The sequence below is a fragment of the Lycium ferocissimum genome, chromosome 9 (genome assembly GCF_029784015.1).
Source record: "Lycium ferocissimum isolate CSIRO_LF1 chromosome 9, AGI_CSIRO_Lferr_CH_V1, whole genome shotgun sequence".
Lineage (NCBI taxonomy): Eukaryota > Viridiplantae > Streptophyta > Magnoliopsida > Solanales > Solanaceae > Lycium > Lycium ferocissimum.
The window spans coordinates 53635567-53653442 of NC_081350.1; the positions used below are offsets into that span (position 1 = coordinate 53635567).

The window sequence follows — 17876 nt, forward strand, 5'->3', positions numbered from 1 at the left end:
TTGCGAATTTTTTTTTTTAAAATTTTGATCGCGCGTGGGTTCGAACCCGGAACCTGGGTGTTATAAATTGGCAAAATTTAAACATTTCAACTATGAAGGGCAAAATTTAAAGACCACCCCAAAAGAAGGGCAATTCGCACTATTTTGGGCTGCTATTTATGTTTTAATCACGGTTTACAAATTATTTGAATCCTACCAAACTAGTGGTCCTTTTCTTGGCTAATTGCATTAATTTAAACACATACGCAGCTACAGATCATGGCTCCGAGGATGTTCGTATCACCAACAAAATGTTAATATTACAAACTGAAGCATTAATCTAGAGTGAATAGTTCTTCCAATGTCTGTCAAAAAAACAGCATTTGCATACACCGGAGGAACAATCAAGAACATATTTTATCACCACAAAACGCTCCTTCCTTTGCGAATATGCATGAGCAATTGATTTCTGCTCCCGGTACACCTGCCTTACTTTTGGATTCCTCAGGTTTGTCATTAAAAACCTGCATTCAAGAATTAAAGCTTCGTAAGTATCGTGGCCTTGTTTCAACATATTGATTACCTGTGAGCCATATTCGATCTCCAAAGGGACTAGATGTTGCACTCTATTTTTAATAGGTTAAAATTAGTTCACAACTTATGGCTGTGTTTTCTGTTTTGAAGAATATTAAGGGTCGCCACCTAATATTTGGAAACCATTTATAAAAATGTAAATTCCATTTTAGTCTTTGAAATGGTGAAATTCTAGGTAAGGATTTAACTTATTCTATGGGGAAGGGATTAGACATCCCTAAGACGGCTCCTTAAACTTAGTCTAATTAACACGAGGAGGATTATCTACTCCATTTTTTATTAGTTTTAAAAGAAAAGGTGATAAAGTCAATTCTTAAAGCTAGGAAGTACATATGTGTATATAAAGAATATATGTAATGCACATAACGTGGCATGATATATTTCTAACCTATAATATGCATAGTTTATCATCTATATTTTTTCTCTGACGGCTGAAAAATGTTACTCCCTCCATTTCAATTTAAGTATCTTAGTTTAACTGGGCACCAAGTTTAAAAAATAATAAGAGGCTTTTGAATTTTGTGATCTTATATATGTAATGTATTAAAATGTTCTTTGAATCTTATGATTTTAAATTTGCCATGTAGGATGTTTGTATTGTCAACTTACTAAATATAGAAGGAGATACTTTTATCGGGATAGACTAGAAAGAAAAGTAAGACACTTAAAATGAAATAGAGAGAGTACTATAACTTTTTGAAAAAGATAAAAATTAATTTCTTTTTTTCATCTCGAGATCAGCGTAAACCTCCTTCTTCTGTCATTATATGGAGGTATTAATACCAGGCTTTGTTGGTGTTCGACATGGTAGGAAAATGGGTATTTAGCTTTCTTATATCGCTTGGGTAGTCCTACTCCTTTGACCTAAGTTTTGGGGGAAAATGACACAAATGGCTATCCTGGTGAAATTATTGACACTCGATGGCCCACGAATTTTAAAAGTCATATTTTTATTCTTTTCAAAATAATTTCATTTGCTAGCCATTTTTCAACTAATTCTAGCATATGTATATAAATTGTATCATTGTTGTTTATGTATCACTACTGTATATGTATAGAAAATGTATCATACGTATAGAAACTGTATAATTGTTGTATAGAATGTGTCTCTCAACTGTATATGTGTGGAAAAAATGTATCACACATATAGAAACTGCATCATTATCGTAGGGAATATGTATCCCTATATATATATAGAAAATATATCATTGTTTTATAATTTATGTATAATAAATGTATAATCAACATATGATTTATGTTTAATAAATGTATAATTAATGTATATTTAGAAAATGTATCATTGGTGTATAATTTATGTTTAATTAATGTATACTTACTAATTATACATATGTTATACATTATTTTGGGATATTTTTTTGAAGGATCAGTATGAATTTTTTCATCAGATATTTAGTGGCAACTTTTCCATCTTTTGTGGCGACTAAATAGTCATGTTCAACCTTTTAGCGACGACTATTCGCATGTCGCCACCAAAAGTCTGATTTTTTATTTTTTTAGTAGTGAATGGGCTAGGCGGCAGCACTTGGCCTTAATTTGGGCCGAACGGCCAACTCAGGTCATTTGCTTAAAATGGGGCATTTTTGGGCCTTTTTTTGCCGGTCATCATACCATGTACTTTTTCCAAGTTTTGGGGCATAAGTTAAGCCCAACAATCATTCTTAACCCACTTTGAAGCAGTTCAAGAGATATTTGCACCCCGATAAATTTTAAAGTCGTAATTGAAAAAAAATTGAGGGGGCCTTTATTTAATGAATTAATTATAAATTTTTGTTGTCACTAGCGTAAGAAATTTTTACACTATTAAATCACATTACATGTTATAGTGAGTAACTTCTCTTAATTTCTAAAGGCCAAATATATAGATAGCCCCTTAAACACTTCAACCTCACCAAAAGTGTACCTATTAAACACAAGATGTCAAAAAAGGTAATCCAAACACTCCTCAGGCGCGTGAACTGCTCCAAAAAATATTTTTCCCTTTCTTTCATTTTTTTCTTTTTCGTTCATCCTTTCTACCATCACCATAATGCCCCACCGAATTTTCTTCCTGGATTTCTTCTAGGCTCATCCCATTTTCCAAAACAAATAATTAATTCATCAATTTACTTAAAAGATACAATCCCAAAACTTCAAGATTTTTCTATTTTTACTGGTATAAACACTAGAATTTGAGGATCTCCAAATTTTTGGTTGACCCTTCATGGGTTCTCTGTTTCATCAGGTTAGGATGTAACCATGGTCGCATTTTTACGGACAGAAGAATGGAGGTGAGCTGGGTTAAGTTTCAGATATTAATCAAAGCAATTTCAAAACCAAATAGACATCACCACAGTTGGATTAAAATTCAAAAAACTGAAACAAGAATTTTTTTAACAAAAAATATAGTGAAAACACACACACACACACACATAATTTCACCCATCAAAATAAAAATCAGCTCATCAACTAAAAATCAAGCAACTTCTTAAGTAAATGGAGATTAAAAATCAAAATATACTAGAAATAAATTTCCTCATTTTCTCTACCAAAAAAAAAAAAAAGCAAATCGAGATGAGAATTTCCCTGCGAAAGTATAGGCCTATAGTGTTTGTCTAACAAAGAATTTGCTTGTATAAAGAATTTCGTTTACGATCTTGTGTTTGGCTCCATTACGAACAGGGATTAAGATGAGAGGAATGAAGAAGCTGGTCCTTTTTTGTTTTCCTAAAATGGATTATTTTTAGTTTTAATCCAGGTTGGCATTACATGTAGGTAAAAGACACCAGGAATAAAGAAACTTGTGACCACGCGCTTGAGTTTTCCGTGGACTGAGTAATTTGTGCTTAATAGGTATACTTTTGATGAGGTCTAATAAGAACAAGTCCTAGTTGAAGTATCAACATGAAAAATAGTGACAAGTTTAAGGGGCTACCTATGTATTTGGCCATTTCTAAATTACAACTCTCACATTTAAGGAGACTTACCTATCGATATCATTTGGGGACTTGATAATGTAAAAATTCTTTTCACTGACAGTGTATATAAATTAAACCCGTATTTATTATCCAGTTTCTACGTATCCAACCCCCTCCCTACTCGCCCCTTCTCCCCTTTCCCCCTCTTCCATCCGTCCCACCTAGATGTGGCACTCAAACTTCCCACAGAGGATACCGCTCTAATTATTTTCTTCTCTGAGTTTATGATGTTAAATACATATCTCAATAAAAAAGTCACCAAAAATCTTGCATTTTGCTTTCTTCCCCTCTTAATAAGCAAAAAATTAACTGACATTGACATGGACCACCTATTTAAATGTTTTTTAAGGCTCTTGATGTACCTAGCTCACTAAATCACCAACCAGTAGTTGTATAGAACACTTTCGACTGTGCTTAAATTACAAGACATTACTTCCTCCTATTTTTACACTATGCTTAATCTTGATTCTACTCCCACCAATATGACAACCCACCCCACACAGGATCGTAGGATCCTGTTTCTTTTTCCTCTTGCATTAGGCTCTTTTTTTCTTCTTGGAACCGTTAGAGTTTTACTTGATAACTTGAAAAACAACCAATTCCAATTTCTCTGGCAATCAAGTTTTTCTAGGGATAATAATAAGTTTCTTAGAGTGCCAATAAATGTTACATTAGATGAGGTCATTGAAGAAAGTTGCAATGTGTTTGAAGGGCAATGGGTTTGGGACAATGTTACATATCCACTGTATAAAGAAGACACTTGTCCTTATTTGGTTAAACAAGTTACTTGTCAAAGAAATGGAAGGCCTGATTCTTTGTATCAGAATTGGAGATGGCAGCCTCACGGTTGTAATTTGCCCAGGTACATATACATATATATACACATAATTTTATGATATCAACTGCAAAGAACAAATTTTTCTAGGTGTTTCTTGTTTGTGGAGGCAATTTTACAGATAGTCATCCAACTTTAGTTTACCATACCAAAGTTATAAAAAGTAAACTTTCAGTTTACGAACAAATGTCATAAAACTGATAAGGGGTTTTTACACAAATAGCCCGTCTAATTCACTGTTTACTTTTCCTAATCGATATACATAATTATAGACATATTATGCATTCGTCGTCTATATTTGCTCTAAGAGATTGAGTGACTCTATGTTAACTTTTCAAAAAAATAACTCCATTATGCTATATGTATCATATAAATTAGAAAGAAAAAAAGGCCGAAAAATGCTATATTTGATCCCGTAAAAGACAAGTAATTAAGCTTTAGTATGTATAAATTGTCAGGTAAGTATGGTCACCTTTTCAACTAAAATAAAAAACCTATTTTATATTTACCCACCTAATACCTGTCATTCATCACGTGGCGGCACGTCATAAGTTATTTTCAAGTGGGTTAGAAAAAGAGTTTCTTTCTTTTTTTTGGTCGTCTCGCGTGAATATTATTTAAGGTATGTTATCCAGTGATAGCCTATTTGTGTTTCCGGGATTGAGTTTAGCTCTTTTCTTTTGACATTTGTATGTGTTATTTAAGCATAATTGAGTTATTCTTCGATCAGAAAAATTAATTTTATGACTTTAGTACAATAAACAAAAAGTTAAATGATCATCCATAAAATTAACTTTATATTTATGTGGCTGGTTGGATTTGTAAATGTTTGTTCATCAGGTTCAATGCTTTGAAGATGCTGGAGATGTTGAGAGACAAAAGGCTCATGTTTATTGGAGACTCCATCCAGAGAGGCATGTTTGAGTCAATGGTCTGTCTAGTTCAATCAGTGATTGCAGATGGTGACCATTCCACTATAAGAGTTCCTCCCAGAAAGATTTTCAGAATTGAGGTGCTAATTACTTATTTGCTTGAGAGTTATTTTTGCAACATTGGTATCATGGATAAAATTCACTCATAGCCACTTTTTAGTCCTCGTAATTGAAAAATAATCAATATCATGGAGTTTCAATTCCACGGGTGATAAGCTCGTAGGTGAACTCCATGACAATGAAATATGAGACCCTATGACAATTTTTCAAAGACGGGACAGAAAAGTGGTCAATAGGCACTATTTCTAGATGTAAAATCACAAGTGGCCGCTTTTCATCTCCTGTAATTGAAAATTCGCCAATATTATGGAGTTTTAAATTCCACAAGTAAATTCTTTTTATTATTATTATTATTTTGACTTGCTTGCAAAATCACAAGTAAACTCCATAACAATGTAAAATTTGAAGTTCCATAATATTGGCTATTTTTCAACAACAATTCCAGTAAGTGGCTAGTGATCTCTTAAAATTCACAAATAACCACTTTTTAGCCCCTATAATTGAAATATAGCCACTCTCCTGGGGCTTCAACTTCTATTGGTGGAACACCAAGATACTGTCATGGAGTTTCACTTGTGGGGGAGTTGAAACTTCTAGAAAATGGCTATTTTTCAAGAACGTGACCGAAAAGTGGTCAGTTGAAGTTATTCATTGCTTCAATAGACACACACACACCCAAAAAAAAAAAAAAAAAAAAAAAAAAAAACAATGTTTTTGTTCATCATTTTCACCTTAAATTTTGAACATTTGTGTTGCAGGAATTTAATGCATCGATCGAGTATTATTGGGCTCCTTTCATGGTTGAATCCATTTCAGATCATGCAACTAATCATACTGTACTGAAGCGACTAGTTAAGCTTGACTCTGTAGAAAAGCATCGCAAGCTTTGGGAAGGAGTTGATATTTTGGTATTTGAAAGCTACGTGTGGTGGATGCATAAACCTTTCATCAATGCAACGTAAGTAACTTTTTCAGAGAAAAATGACACCCGAACAAAACATAGAGGGAAAATAAATTCTCTTTTAGCTTCTATTCAATGTAAACGAACCAGGTCAATTAAAAGATAATTACAGGTAACTATTCATAATAACTAGTGCAATTAGTTACTCCTTCCGGTCCAAATAATTGATTAGACTTGGACACATGGATTAAGAAATTCACTTCTAAAAATTAAGAGGATGTGTATTGACTAGAATACCCTAAGAGGGGCTTTGAAACTATAACAAGCATTAAATTTGTTCATTAAATTAAGAATGTGTCAAGAGTAAATTTGAAAAAAGAATAAATATCTTCTTGAATCTTGATAAACTAAAAACCTCAATTATTTTTTTATCAACTTTTAGAGGCTAAATCCTCAATTATTTTGGACCGGAGGGAGTACTTGAAAAACTAAGGAGGACAAGTTGTTGTAACAACTAAATTTACACTAATAATGGAAAAATTCTCTATAGTGTAAATGTATGAGTTAAATCGGGGGTGGACCTATGTACTAATTTTTGGTGCTCGAGCATCCATTAACCGTGGCGGATACTCTGTGTCGACATATAAAAAATATTGAAATTTGGGTCTAAAATAATAAAGAGCACCTAGAAAGCAATAAAAGATCTATGTGCTCTGATTAAAAGGTTATAGGCTTTAGGTTAAGCCACAGAGAAGCCGAGTTCATATCCTACTCAAAGCAATATATTTTTTGTCCATTTTAAGGGGAGCACCCAAGACCATTTTTACTATTAGACAAACGAAATTACTGTGGAATGAGCTAATACTGTGGCACATTTGATTTTGTTTCTACAGATACGGATCTCCTGAAAATGTTCGAGAATATAACGTAACTACAGCATACAGATTGGCGTTAGAAACTTGGGCAAATTGGATAGAGTCAAGTGTTAATCCTAAAAAACAAAAGGTCTTCTTTGCGACCATGTCCCCAACACATTTATGGTGAGACTAGATTCATCACTGAAGATTTTGTCTCAATCTTTTTATATTATATAACGATAATATCTGGGCCAGCGTATATACACTTTGATTATTTCATCCGAAACTTACCAGCAGCTCCTATTAGCACAAGAATTGGGGTAGCCACATCTGTGAGGGGTGTTAACAGAATTCCCTTTACCAAAATATTGTATTTGCTAATGGGTTGAAATTTTTTATTTTGACATTTGAAACACATTAATTAGCACCACGAAAGTTTCGAGCACAGAGGCAAAAGCCGCTAAAAATATTTTAGCTCATAAATATTGAAGTTTGATCATGATCTCATTTAAAATTTAAGTTAGTAGAGACAACACATTTTTATTTATTCAATCATGTATTCCAACACGTCCTCTCATGTGTGGCGTGATTCTTTTTCATGGACCAAACACATGAAAATTCTTTTTGATAATAATTGATGATGAAACTTGATCTCAGATTATTTGTCAGCTATAGTACGATGTTAAATTGCGTAACCATCTCACCTTAAGATACCATATTGAATTGTGTGACCATCTCATCTGAAAGCTTGACATTTTAGGATTTTTCTTTTGATCCTTATATGTAGTCTTGCCCCCCATCGAGCACAAGTACGGAGTAGTTCTATCCACTAAAGCTTAAACAAATGGAAAGAAATCACCTATTGTTTTCTGACTCCGACTCCAATAAGAAAATCTTTCATTTGCAGGAACTGGGAATGGAGAGGTGGAATTGATGGAAATTGCTTTAACGAGACACAACCCATCCGAGGACCCTACTGGGGAACTGGTTCAAATCTTGAAATCATGTCAATCTTAAAAGATGTCATAAATAAACTGCAAATCAATGTGCGGTTGCTGAATATTACTCAATTGTCTGAGTACAGAAAAGATGGTCACACTTCAGTTTTCGGTGAACGGAGGGGAAAACTCTTGACTAGACAACAAAGATCAGTGCCAAAAGCTTATGCTGATTGCATTCATTGGTGCTTACCAGGAGTACCTGATACATGGAATGAGTTGTTGTATGGAATTTTGTTGCAAGATTACCGCAATCATTGACACCGTAAATTCTCCTTTTTGAAAGAATTGTTTAATAGATGATACTCTTCTTAGTCGTCTTAAAATTTACGAACCTTTTAAATCACAGTCTCTAGATTACTTTTCTGCAAACTGAAATTATTATGAGAAAATGTAAGATCGCCATCTAAAATGTTGTAAGTTACTGTAAATAGACAATAGTCTGATATTTTGTCAAGGTTGAACAAACATTAGACCTAAATCTAACATTGTTAAGAAGAGCAACTTTCAGAATATTATATTTGCACAACTTTTATTTTATTTTAAATGGTAACCTAAAAAAAAGACATCTTTGTAAGCCAGTCCAAACATTGATTTTATGTCCTAATTAGAGAGTTGAGGCGAAAAATGACTTTGATGAACCGTTCGTCGCACACTGGCCAGTGGCCACATTCACTTGCGTATTGCAGAAGTGCCAGTGTTGAAAGTCCAGCTATAAGTATAGCTATGCTAGCAGAACTATGTTGCTCTGAATTTCGCAAAGCTAATACTCCCATGACGCTATGCTGCGCCACAACAGGCTTTGTAGTTTGTCAACAGCTGATATGGAAAGATTCAATCTACAGGAATCAATACAAAATGCCAATTTCTTGTGCTGCATCAGCTGAACACTAGTCAAGCTTCAAGTTCCAAGGGCAACCAACTCTTACCAGAAAACGGTTAACTCAAACATTAGCTAGTATAACTTTGCTATCTCTCACAAGCAAATTAAAATGTTTAAATCATCTATATAGCTTATTTTAGTTCTCAATTTTTCTATTTTCGGTCATAAACCGAGGAGAAAACCAACATTATTTTATACTTATAATAAGAGGGAATCCAAAGATTTTGTAGTCACTTAGTTAGAATCTAACTAATGATTCCTAACCTAAAAGCTTCTCTTCCAAATTCAACTTTTTAGTTGTCCTTTATTGCTTATATACATAGCTTCTTTTATATACCACATTTTTCTCCGACTATATATTGCTTTATTGGCTTAATATTTTTTTTAAAATTTGTTAGTAAATTTTAAAATGAACACATAAATTACGACTTATTTCAATTGAGCACACGAACACATGATAATATGTTTCTATTAGACATTTTCTATTTAAATTTTAAAAATGCTTTTACGCGTATTCTCAAATGTCTATTATATAGATAAGTTAACTACTTAAAATATGTCACCTCCAACTAATGTGTATAATTAAAGAAAATGACATATGTTATGCATGCGTACCTAAATATTACATAATTTTTAGTTTTCAAGCAATAGTAATACTCCCTCCGTCCCAATTTAAGTGTATTAGTTTGACTGGACACAATATTTAAAAAATAAATTGAGACTTTTGAATCTTGTGATCTAAAACTTGCCAAAATTGCTAAATATAGAAAGAGACACCCTTTTTGGGACAAATTAAAAAAAAAAAAGTAAGACACTTAAATCGGGATGGAGGGAGCATCAAACAATTGTAACAAAAGGGAGCAATCACATTTAAGGTTTTTTAGTATGTTTTTTTTTTTGTTTTCCGGGGGGGAGGAGGGTGGGGTGGGGGGAATTTGTTAAAAAAAGATTAGGAGGTGATTGTTTAGCATAGGGACACATGATTAAATTAAGCATGAAGAATTGAAGCTTTGTTTTTGTTTAAAAAATTATTAGAATGTACATTTTATAAAATAATGTGTCACTTATAAACTAACAAAAGAAAGAAATGTCATTTCCTCATCACATAAGTTTTTGGAAAGCAAAAGGATTTAATTATATTAAGAAAAGTCATTAATTCTCTTCATATTTTCATTGTAGTTTGTATATCTTAAATGAAAATAACATATACTGACATCTCATCGAAAGAATAAATGTAGCATATATAATTGGTGTCTCTTGAGCCAACTTATTTTTCTTCTTTTTGAAAGAAAGTGTTATAGTTCATAATGAATATTTTTTAATCACACGGATGTCACAACTAAGTTGGATTTCAAGAAATTTCCAAAGTCTAAATCTAAATAAAATTAAATAAATAAATAATGCTAAAAAGAAGTCTAAAATAAGAGTCTAAAATAAGGACAAAAAAAATCTGTAAATAAGAGTCTAAAATAAGGACAAAAAAAATCTGTATCCAATTTTTATATACTTTGGGTGCAATTTTAATTTTTGAAAAGCCTTTAATATTTTGAAATTTGCAGAAAAGGTCGAACTAATTTTCAATAACTTAACATCACAAAAAGTGAGAAAGAAAGTAATTGCATTTAATTTTAATATTAATTTTAAGCCCGGACCAAATAACACTAGTGTATTTAATATTAGTAACGGCGCGTGCTAGTACATCATATAAAGACCAAAATGCACCGTAACAATAATCCACATCCTCAACCACATTTGAAACCAATGTACTCCCTCCGTCCTAAATATATGTATCACCTTAGCAAAAAAAAATAAAAAAAACTATCCCAAAATAAATACCACCAATAGAAAATCAAGGCAAAAATAGGCAATCTTTTCTACCCATGCCCTTAGCATTAAGAATTAGTCCCTTTTGCTCAATTCCCAAAAAGCATCCACTCCATCCGTTCACTTTTACTTCTCAACTATAGACTTTACACACCCCTTAAAAACTAATAAATAAAGTGCATAATTTATCATAATGCCCATATTAATTGGTGCATAATTTTAATGAACTTGAAAAATGATTTAAAATTAATAATTAATACTATAAGCAAAACAGGTAAAAAGAATGTCCTCTCTTGAGGTGCTCAAAGTGACTAGTAAAAGTATTTTTAATATAGTTGACAAGTAAAAGTGAACAGAAAAAGTAATAAATAGAAAACATTTAATAAACTTCAATTTGTACTATTAATTTCTTAACATACATCATTTTTACTAAAATGACACTTATTTTAGGACAGAGGGAGTGATAAGTAGTAACTAAGGGTTCTTTGAACATTTGTTCTCTTGGATTGTTGATTATTCATGCGTACCAGGACCTTTCTTCTTGGGACTTGGAGTATATTAAATTCTACTAGTGACGTTATGTTATACAAATACAGTAGTAATAATGCCTTCTAAGATATTATTATTACTATAGGAATAAATTGCATCTTTTGATTCTAGCATTTCATCGTACGGAAAACAAAAAACTCACGCTCCAGAAAAAATGAATTCCCGACAAATATTCGGTTGACAAAATGGAAAGGCACTTTCGAAAAAGTAGTACTACTAAGCATAATAATGCGACAATCTGGCTAGATTTAAATCAATTTTCCAAGTACTAAGAGCGTGTTATCATGCACGTATCAGTTGCAGTAAGTGATGGTATAAAATAAGAATTAGGATCCTTCTAAAGAGAAACGTCCGTCAAGGAAAGTTGATCGCTTCTTTTTGTGAAGAATGTCTCACAACCAATATCAATAAATGAACAAAATCTTCACCATGCCAAACACACACGTGTCTGGTATTGTCTGTCCTGTTATTTTTCGAGATGAGCATTCTTTCCGACATCCATCAAGTGGAGTTTTTTTATGCAATGACAGATAATAAACACAGTGAATAATTGTAATTCTTGGTTTATCCTATTAAATCACTTTATCTGGTCTATTGATCTTCCATTATCATGAGTGTTTTGATAACAAGTAAAATAACATAACAAAAAAACTACATATATAAACTTATGATTACCAATTTTCAATTACATCAAATAAAAAATAATTTTAAAAGAAAGAATTTTTAGGCCGATGTCTTCTCCGTACATTTCTCTGAGGTGCAAAGCCAAGTCACAAACAACGCATAAAGATTCATGCAATTGTCAGGAACTTGACTACTTTCATTCGATCTTATAATTTAGTTCACAACTTGGCGAACAAGATGTCTTCTCTTACTTGTCCAAGGATCAAATGCAACCGACCCTGATTTATTGGTCTTTCTTCTAGTTTTAGTGCGTACTAGTCTTCCGAAAGTGGAAGTACTTAAGGCAATGCCCCGATAAGAGACTTTCGTGCACTTAAAAGTTACAGACCACAGAGAACAGCTAAAGCCAAGCTGAGCTTCAGAAGAGAATTTCAGGCAAATGTTTCCAAGATAAAATGATGCGAGTCCCGTGAGGTTCCAAGTACAAATACTAGCATTGTTATATCGCACAAAACTAACTACTACCGACATATAGTGGATAATATTTTTCCCCAATAGATGTTGTGACCCTTCAACTAGCAAATGAGGGTGGTAGGAATAAGCATTTAGCGCATGCTTTGACATACATATAAACCAAGCACTCCTAGTAACTACATGCATGTAAATAATTAACACCAGAAGAGTGATCAACACCCAGTGCAAAAAAGGATATCCACCACCGAGTATTAAAAAGGTTAAGTTTAGTCACCTAATACATAAACAATTTCCTTCACATGCACAAGTCATTACCCCTTGAACGAGTCTAGGATGATGGAAATAATTAGCAAAGGATGCACTATACCATCAGCTATCTTAAATGACAAACCACAGCAATCAAAAGACCATACATACATAATAAAACTCTTGATGGGATTTTGAGAAGTAAAACCAGAAGTAGCTCTGACCATAGGCTAGGCGAGAGCCAGAGACAACCAAGCTCGCAACAGGGTCAATTTTGGGTATAACACAGCCAAGTTCGCAACATAAAAATGGATTGGTTATGGGGAAAGGTCTGATAGTTTCGCCTTAATATCAGCCGAAATTACAAACAAACATATAAAATTTAGGTAATTGACAAACAAGCAGTTTCGGTATGGCACCCACATTTTCAAAAATAGGAAAGACCTATTGTTAACAGCTAACCACAAAGGCATCAGACAACTTAGCAAATAATTCTCACCATAAAATGAGAATATGAAAGACAATCCAGAACAATTTAAATTGGCAACTTGAGACAAACTCATGACCAGACCTCTAGCGCTCATGTAACCTATCCTGTTATATGGGACCAGTCAAAAAACCTTTAAAAGGATCAAAACTCACTTGTACATATTAGAAGATCATGTTTATTCTGCAATGACCATTAGAAGATCAGTTTTTTTAACTCTTGGAGTACTCAAAAGAATCCTGTAAGTATAGGTCACAAGAGTTGACTTTCTCTACTTGATATATTGCTTATATACAGGTGGGCATCCCATTCACATCAATAACATAATTACCAATTAAAAAAAAAAGAACTCCTTTTCAGTAGTAAATGTATCCTAGGAAAAAAGTATTTTCAGCAAAGATTGCACCAATAAATCATCTTTAGACAGGTCTCTTGTAGCTTAACTTCTATGAGCCATCAGAATGCGGGAAAGGGTTATTCACAGAGCCTCAAATAGCCATGCAACAAGCTGTTTCAAAAAAAAATAGCCATGCAACAATCAAGTGAAATACAACTTCGCCCAACCACAGAAGCTTCGGAAGACCATCATAAACTGCAAGATGAGGGAATAAAATGGTACTCCCATCCAGACCACAAAATACAATCAACTGTGACCAAGATTGTCACAACCTAATATATTAATCAGGACTCGTTAACTCATCCTCCCAAATCTCAAAAATAATTGACGAACATATACATGACAATCACAGCAGAGCACCCATAAAAGCCGATGCCTCAACACATACAAAAGAATAAAGTAGCTGGCAGAAGAAAATGGCACAACAGAAAAGTAATTCTAGATTCAGACAATTAAAATGCAAGGAAATAAAGGTTTTCCAAATACCATAAGAAACTAATATCAGGCTTCAACAGCAATCTAAAAGTTATTCTCAATACAGCACATCATTTCCAAGTCTCAAAGCGCGTACAAGACATTACTATATTTAAATCCAAATACGAATCCAACTAGAACTCCAAAAAAGCACAAAGCCTCCTGAAGAAAGAAACAGCCTGACTACCATAACATAGAAGCACATCAGTAAAAGGCGCAGATGCAGATACAGAAGCCAAAGTAGATAGCAAATCAAAATCATCAAACCAGACTTATAAAAATCTGCATTCAGCCAGAACCACTAAAAGCAGCTGCACCAAGCTGTCAAAACACCTGAATCAAACATCCATTCACAACTCAATACATCATTCCACATCCAAAAATAAGACCGATTTTAAAGTGAAATCAAAATAAGGAACCTGACAGTACTTAAACCTTTGTTAACGCAAAAAGATATTACAAAAAGCTAAATTGGATCCGAATACCTAGTTATAACAGATAACACAAACAGAGAATATTCTAATCAATCTGGGATTAAGAATAAAGCATTTAAAGACAAGACAACATCATAATCAGCAACCTTGATTTTCTCATCATTACTACTATAGAGAAGCAGCACAAGCGAAAGTCAAGAAAAGCACGGGTAAACATTGATTAGCAGAAAAACACAGATAAACATAGATCACATTGTGGACATGGTTGCAAAAAAGACTCAGCATAATAGCCTGATGGTTCTAACCACCAAGACACCAAATTAGCAAGTGTAGTTGTGATGGGTTTGTTTTGCAGTAATATCAAATCTGTCTAGGCCAGCCCTTAGGACCAACCACAACCTTCAAAAATTGGGGGTAATGGACCCGTCCCTCTACCCTTCTCCACTTAAATATCAAGCTTAATTCGCATAGTGCTCGAAACTGTGACCTAAGTCATAAGTCCCTCCGCCACTAGAACTAAGCCCTGGGTGCAAGGGCACAGAGATACCACAAAAATAAAGGGAAGAGTGAAACAGACTTTCATTAATAAATCCTCCAGAATACCACATGCACAAACGGTGTTCAATGATGTGTGTTTGTGAAGACAAAATGTCACTCCAAAATCTACAAACATTAATTAATAAGTATTCAGATTTCAGGAACACAAAGAACCCAAACATATATTTTCACGAACTACATTCAAGAAGCTGCTTTAATGGTTCTTACCTTCCTCTAGTTTTTCTCATATTACTGCCTAGGCCTTAGTAAAGCCTATAACAGAAAAGATCACTGAACATTAAGCATGTAGCATGTCCACAACCAGATCAATGACTAAGCAAGCATAGGCCACCAACGGTCATTGAAAATTAAGCATATCCACAACCAGATCAATGATTAAGCAAGCATATGCCACCAAAGTTCATTCAAAATTAAGCATATCCACAACCAGATCAATGACTAAGCAAGCATAGGCCACCAACACTCATTGAAAATTAAGCATATCCACAACTAGATCAATGATTAAGTAAGCATATGCCACCAAACTCATTGAAAATTAAGCATATCACAACCAGATCAATGCTAAGCAAGCATATGCCACAAAAACTCATTGAAAATTAAGCATATCCTCTACCAGATAAATGACTGAGCAAGCATATACTACCAGAACTCATTGAAAATTAAGCAAACTTTACAACCAGGTCACAAAAATGTCAATCATTCCAAACAAGCATACACCCCACGTTTTCAACCAAGAATACAACTGGCAGAATGCAAGGCATACAAAAAAATCACTTGGACAACTAACTACTCTAGGAACTGACAAACAGAATACTAACAGAAGCTAAAGATCAACCAATTCGGAGAGCACCACAAAGCAAAAACCACCAATCACAATCACGTAAATATGAGGTGGGCGAGGGAGAAATTTACCTCAGTAGTATGAATGCATCCCCTGGTACATACCACCCCCAGGTGGAACTCTAGGCGCACCTGATGCCCCGGGACCGGGAGCTTGGTTTTGTAGCGCGTGAGGTTGCTGTAAAGAACTGTAATGAGAACCCTGTGGTGGATAATCTCCCGCCGAAGGCAACCCAGTTGAGCTTGGGGGTGGTAACCCATACATCGAAGATCCACGACCACCACCACCACCACCTAATGCACCAGCAGCACCTCCCAACGCCCCAGCACTACCAAAACCACCACCCACACCGCTTGCACTACCGGTCAACCCGCCATATCCAGCTGAACCAGGCCCACCATAATGAGATCCCCCACCATACGGACCACCACCAATCCCCGAACCATACCCACCACCACTAATAGGCGGTTGGCTCCCATACGACGAACCACCCACACCAACACCTACACCATTTCCACTACCCAATACCGGATTCGGACCATGTCCATGCCCACTATACGACGAATGCCCCGAATATCCACCATACCCCGTAACCCCACCACTAGGGGGCGGCACACCATATTGCCCCGGACCCGCACCCATCGGATCACCATGCCCGTCTGTTTGTACCTGACCCACACCCGGACCCACAACCCCGGGCTTCCCTTTCTTCCCATCTATAGCCAACTTACAATTCAACACATGCCCATCAATATTCTTAACACTATCGACCAACGCCGCTCTAGCAGCCTCAACCGTCTTATAAACAAACAAAGCATAACCTTTCGACTTCCCAGTCGCCTTATCAAAACCTAACGGCCCTTCCTCAATCTCACCATACATCGAAAAATGCTGTAAAATCCTCTCACTTTGCATATCATAAGGCACATTAGCTACATAAATCTTCCTTAACGATACATCAACCGAATTACCTAAATTACCCCCACCTGGCCCACCTTGTATCCCAGCACTAGCTAATTGAGTAACAGTAATTCTACCATCAATTTTTTTACTAGGTTCCTTTAACGCGATAATCGCACTATCAACGTGTTTAAACGTAACGAAACCGTAACCTTTAGATTTACCAGTAGCTTTATCGAGAATTACAATAGCTTCTTCTAACTCACCATAATTACCAAAAACACCACGAAGTTTATCTGTTGTTGTTTCCCACCCTAATCCACGTATGAAGAGTTTTCTCTGTGTTGTGTCACGATCGGCGATTAATCTAACGGCGTCTAATACGTCGTTGTGATGAATAACGGCGTTTTGAAGGATTTCTAGGGTTTGTTCAGATGTGAGAGGTTCTAGAAGCTTCTTTGCGTCTTCGATTGTAAGGTTATGGGTAACGGTAACGGGGATATCGGATACGATAACGCCGTTGTTGTTGTCGTCAAGCTTTCTCTTCTTCATTAGGTCCATTTTTATTTTTACTTTTGTTTGCAGCGAAGGAGTGTAGAGAATAATGGAGTTTAAAACCCTAAATCCTTATATATACATGGAAGAAGAGGAACTGACAGACTATGTGAATTGGGTTCGTATCTGGGCTTTTAAAGATAGCCCACCGCTGGCAACCTTTTTTTTGCGCGGAGTGCCCCTTCTTCTTTCTACTCTTTATATTTTCCTCATTTATCTTTTTAATTTTTAGTAAATGTTTGCGTTTAAAAAAGTTTTTGAGTAAATTATCCTTAATCCATTAAAATTCTTTCTATTTCATCATTTTCCCTTTTCTTTTCTTTTTTTTGCTTCTTCTGCTTCCTCCTCTGCTTTGTGTCCATCTTATACATTTAAAAATTTAGGTTTTGGATCTTTTGCTCGTTTCAATATTTGTTTTTATGTTAAACTATTGTTTGTTGAATTGATATCTTTGTCTTCGTCGTTTTTTATATTTAATTGATCCTTTTTTATTTAAAAT

The 17876-nt window shown here is 34.6% G+C and overlaps 2 protein-coding genes across 3 annotated transcripts; one reads left to right on the forward strand and one right to left on the reverse strand.

Annotated features, from left to right (window-relative positions):
- Positions 1–3985: 3985 nt before the first annotated feature.
- LOC132031292 (protein trichome birefringence-like 31) lies at positions 3986–8645 on the forward strand. 2 transcript variants are annotated; one of them, XM_059421200.1, is made up of 5 exons: positions 3986–4410; positions 5224–5395; positions 6134–6333; positions 7170–7316; positions 8041–8642. In XM_059421200.1, exons 1-5 carry the CDS (start codon positions 4001–4003, stop codon positions 8390–8392), a joined length of 1281 nt encoding a protein of 426 aa, XP_059277183.1. In that variant the 5' UTR covers positions 3986–4000; the 3' UTR covers positions 8393–8642. The 2 variants fall into 2 exon arrangements, with proteins under 2 accessions (XP_059277183.1, XP_059277184.1); XM_059421201.1 differs by lacking the exon at positions 7170–7316 and having other exon boundaries at positions 8041–8645.
- A 5392-nt stretch (positions 8646–14037) lies between these two features.
- LOC132031293 (UBP1-associated protein 2C-like) lies at positions 14038–17451 on the reverse strand. Its single transcript, XM_059421202.1, has 2 exons — positions 15994–17451; positions 14038–14422 (listed from the first exon to the last, which is right to left on the reverse strand). Exon 1 carries the CDS (start codon positions 17381–17383, stop codon positions 15995–15997), a length of 1389 nt encoding a protein of 462 aa, XP_059277185.1. The 5' UTR covers positions 17384–17451; the 3' UTR covers positions 14038–14422; position 15994.
- Between the last annotated feature and the right edge of the window lie 425 nt (positions 17452–17876).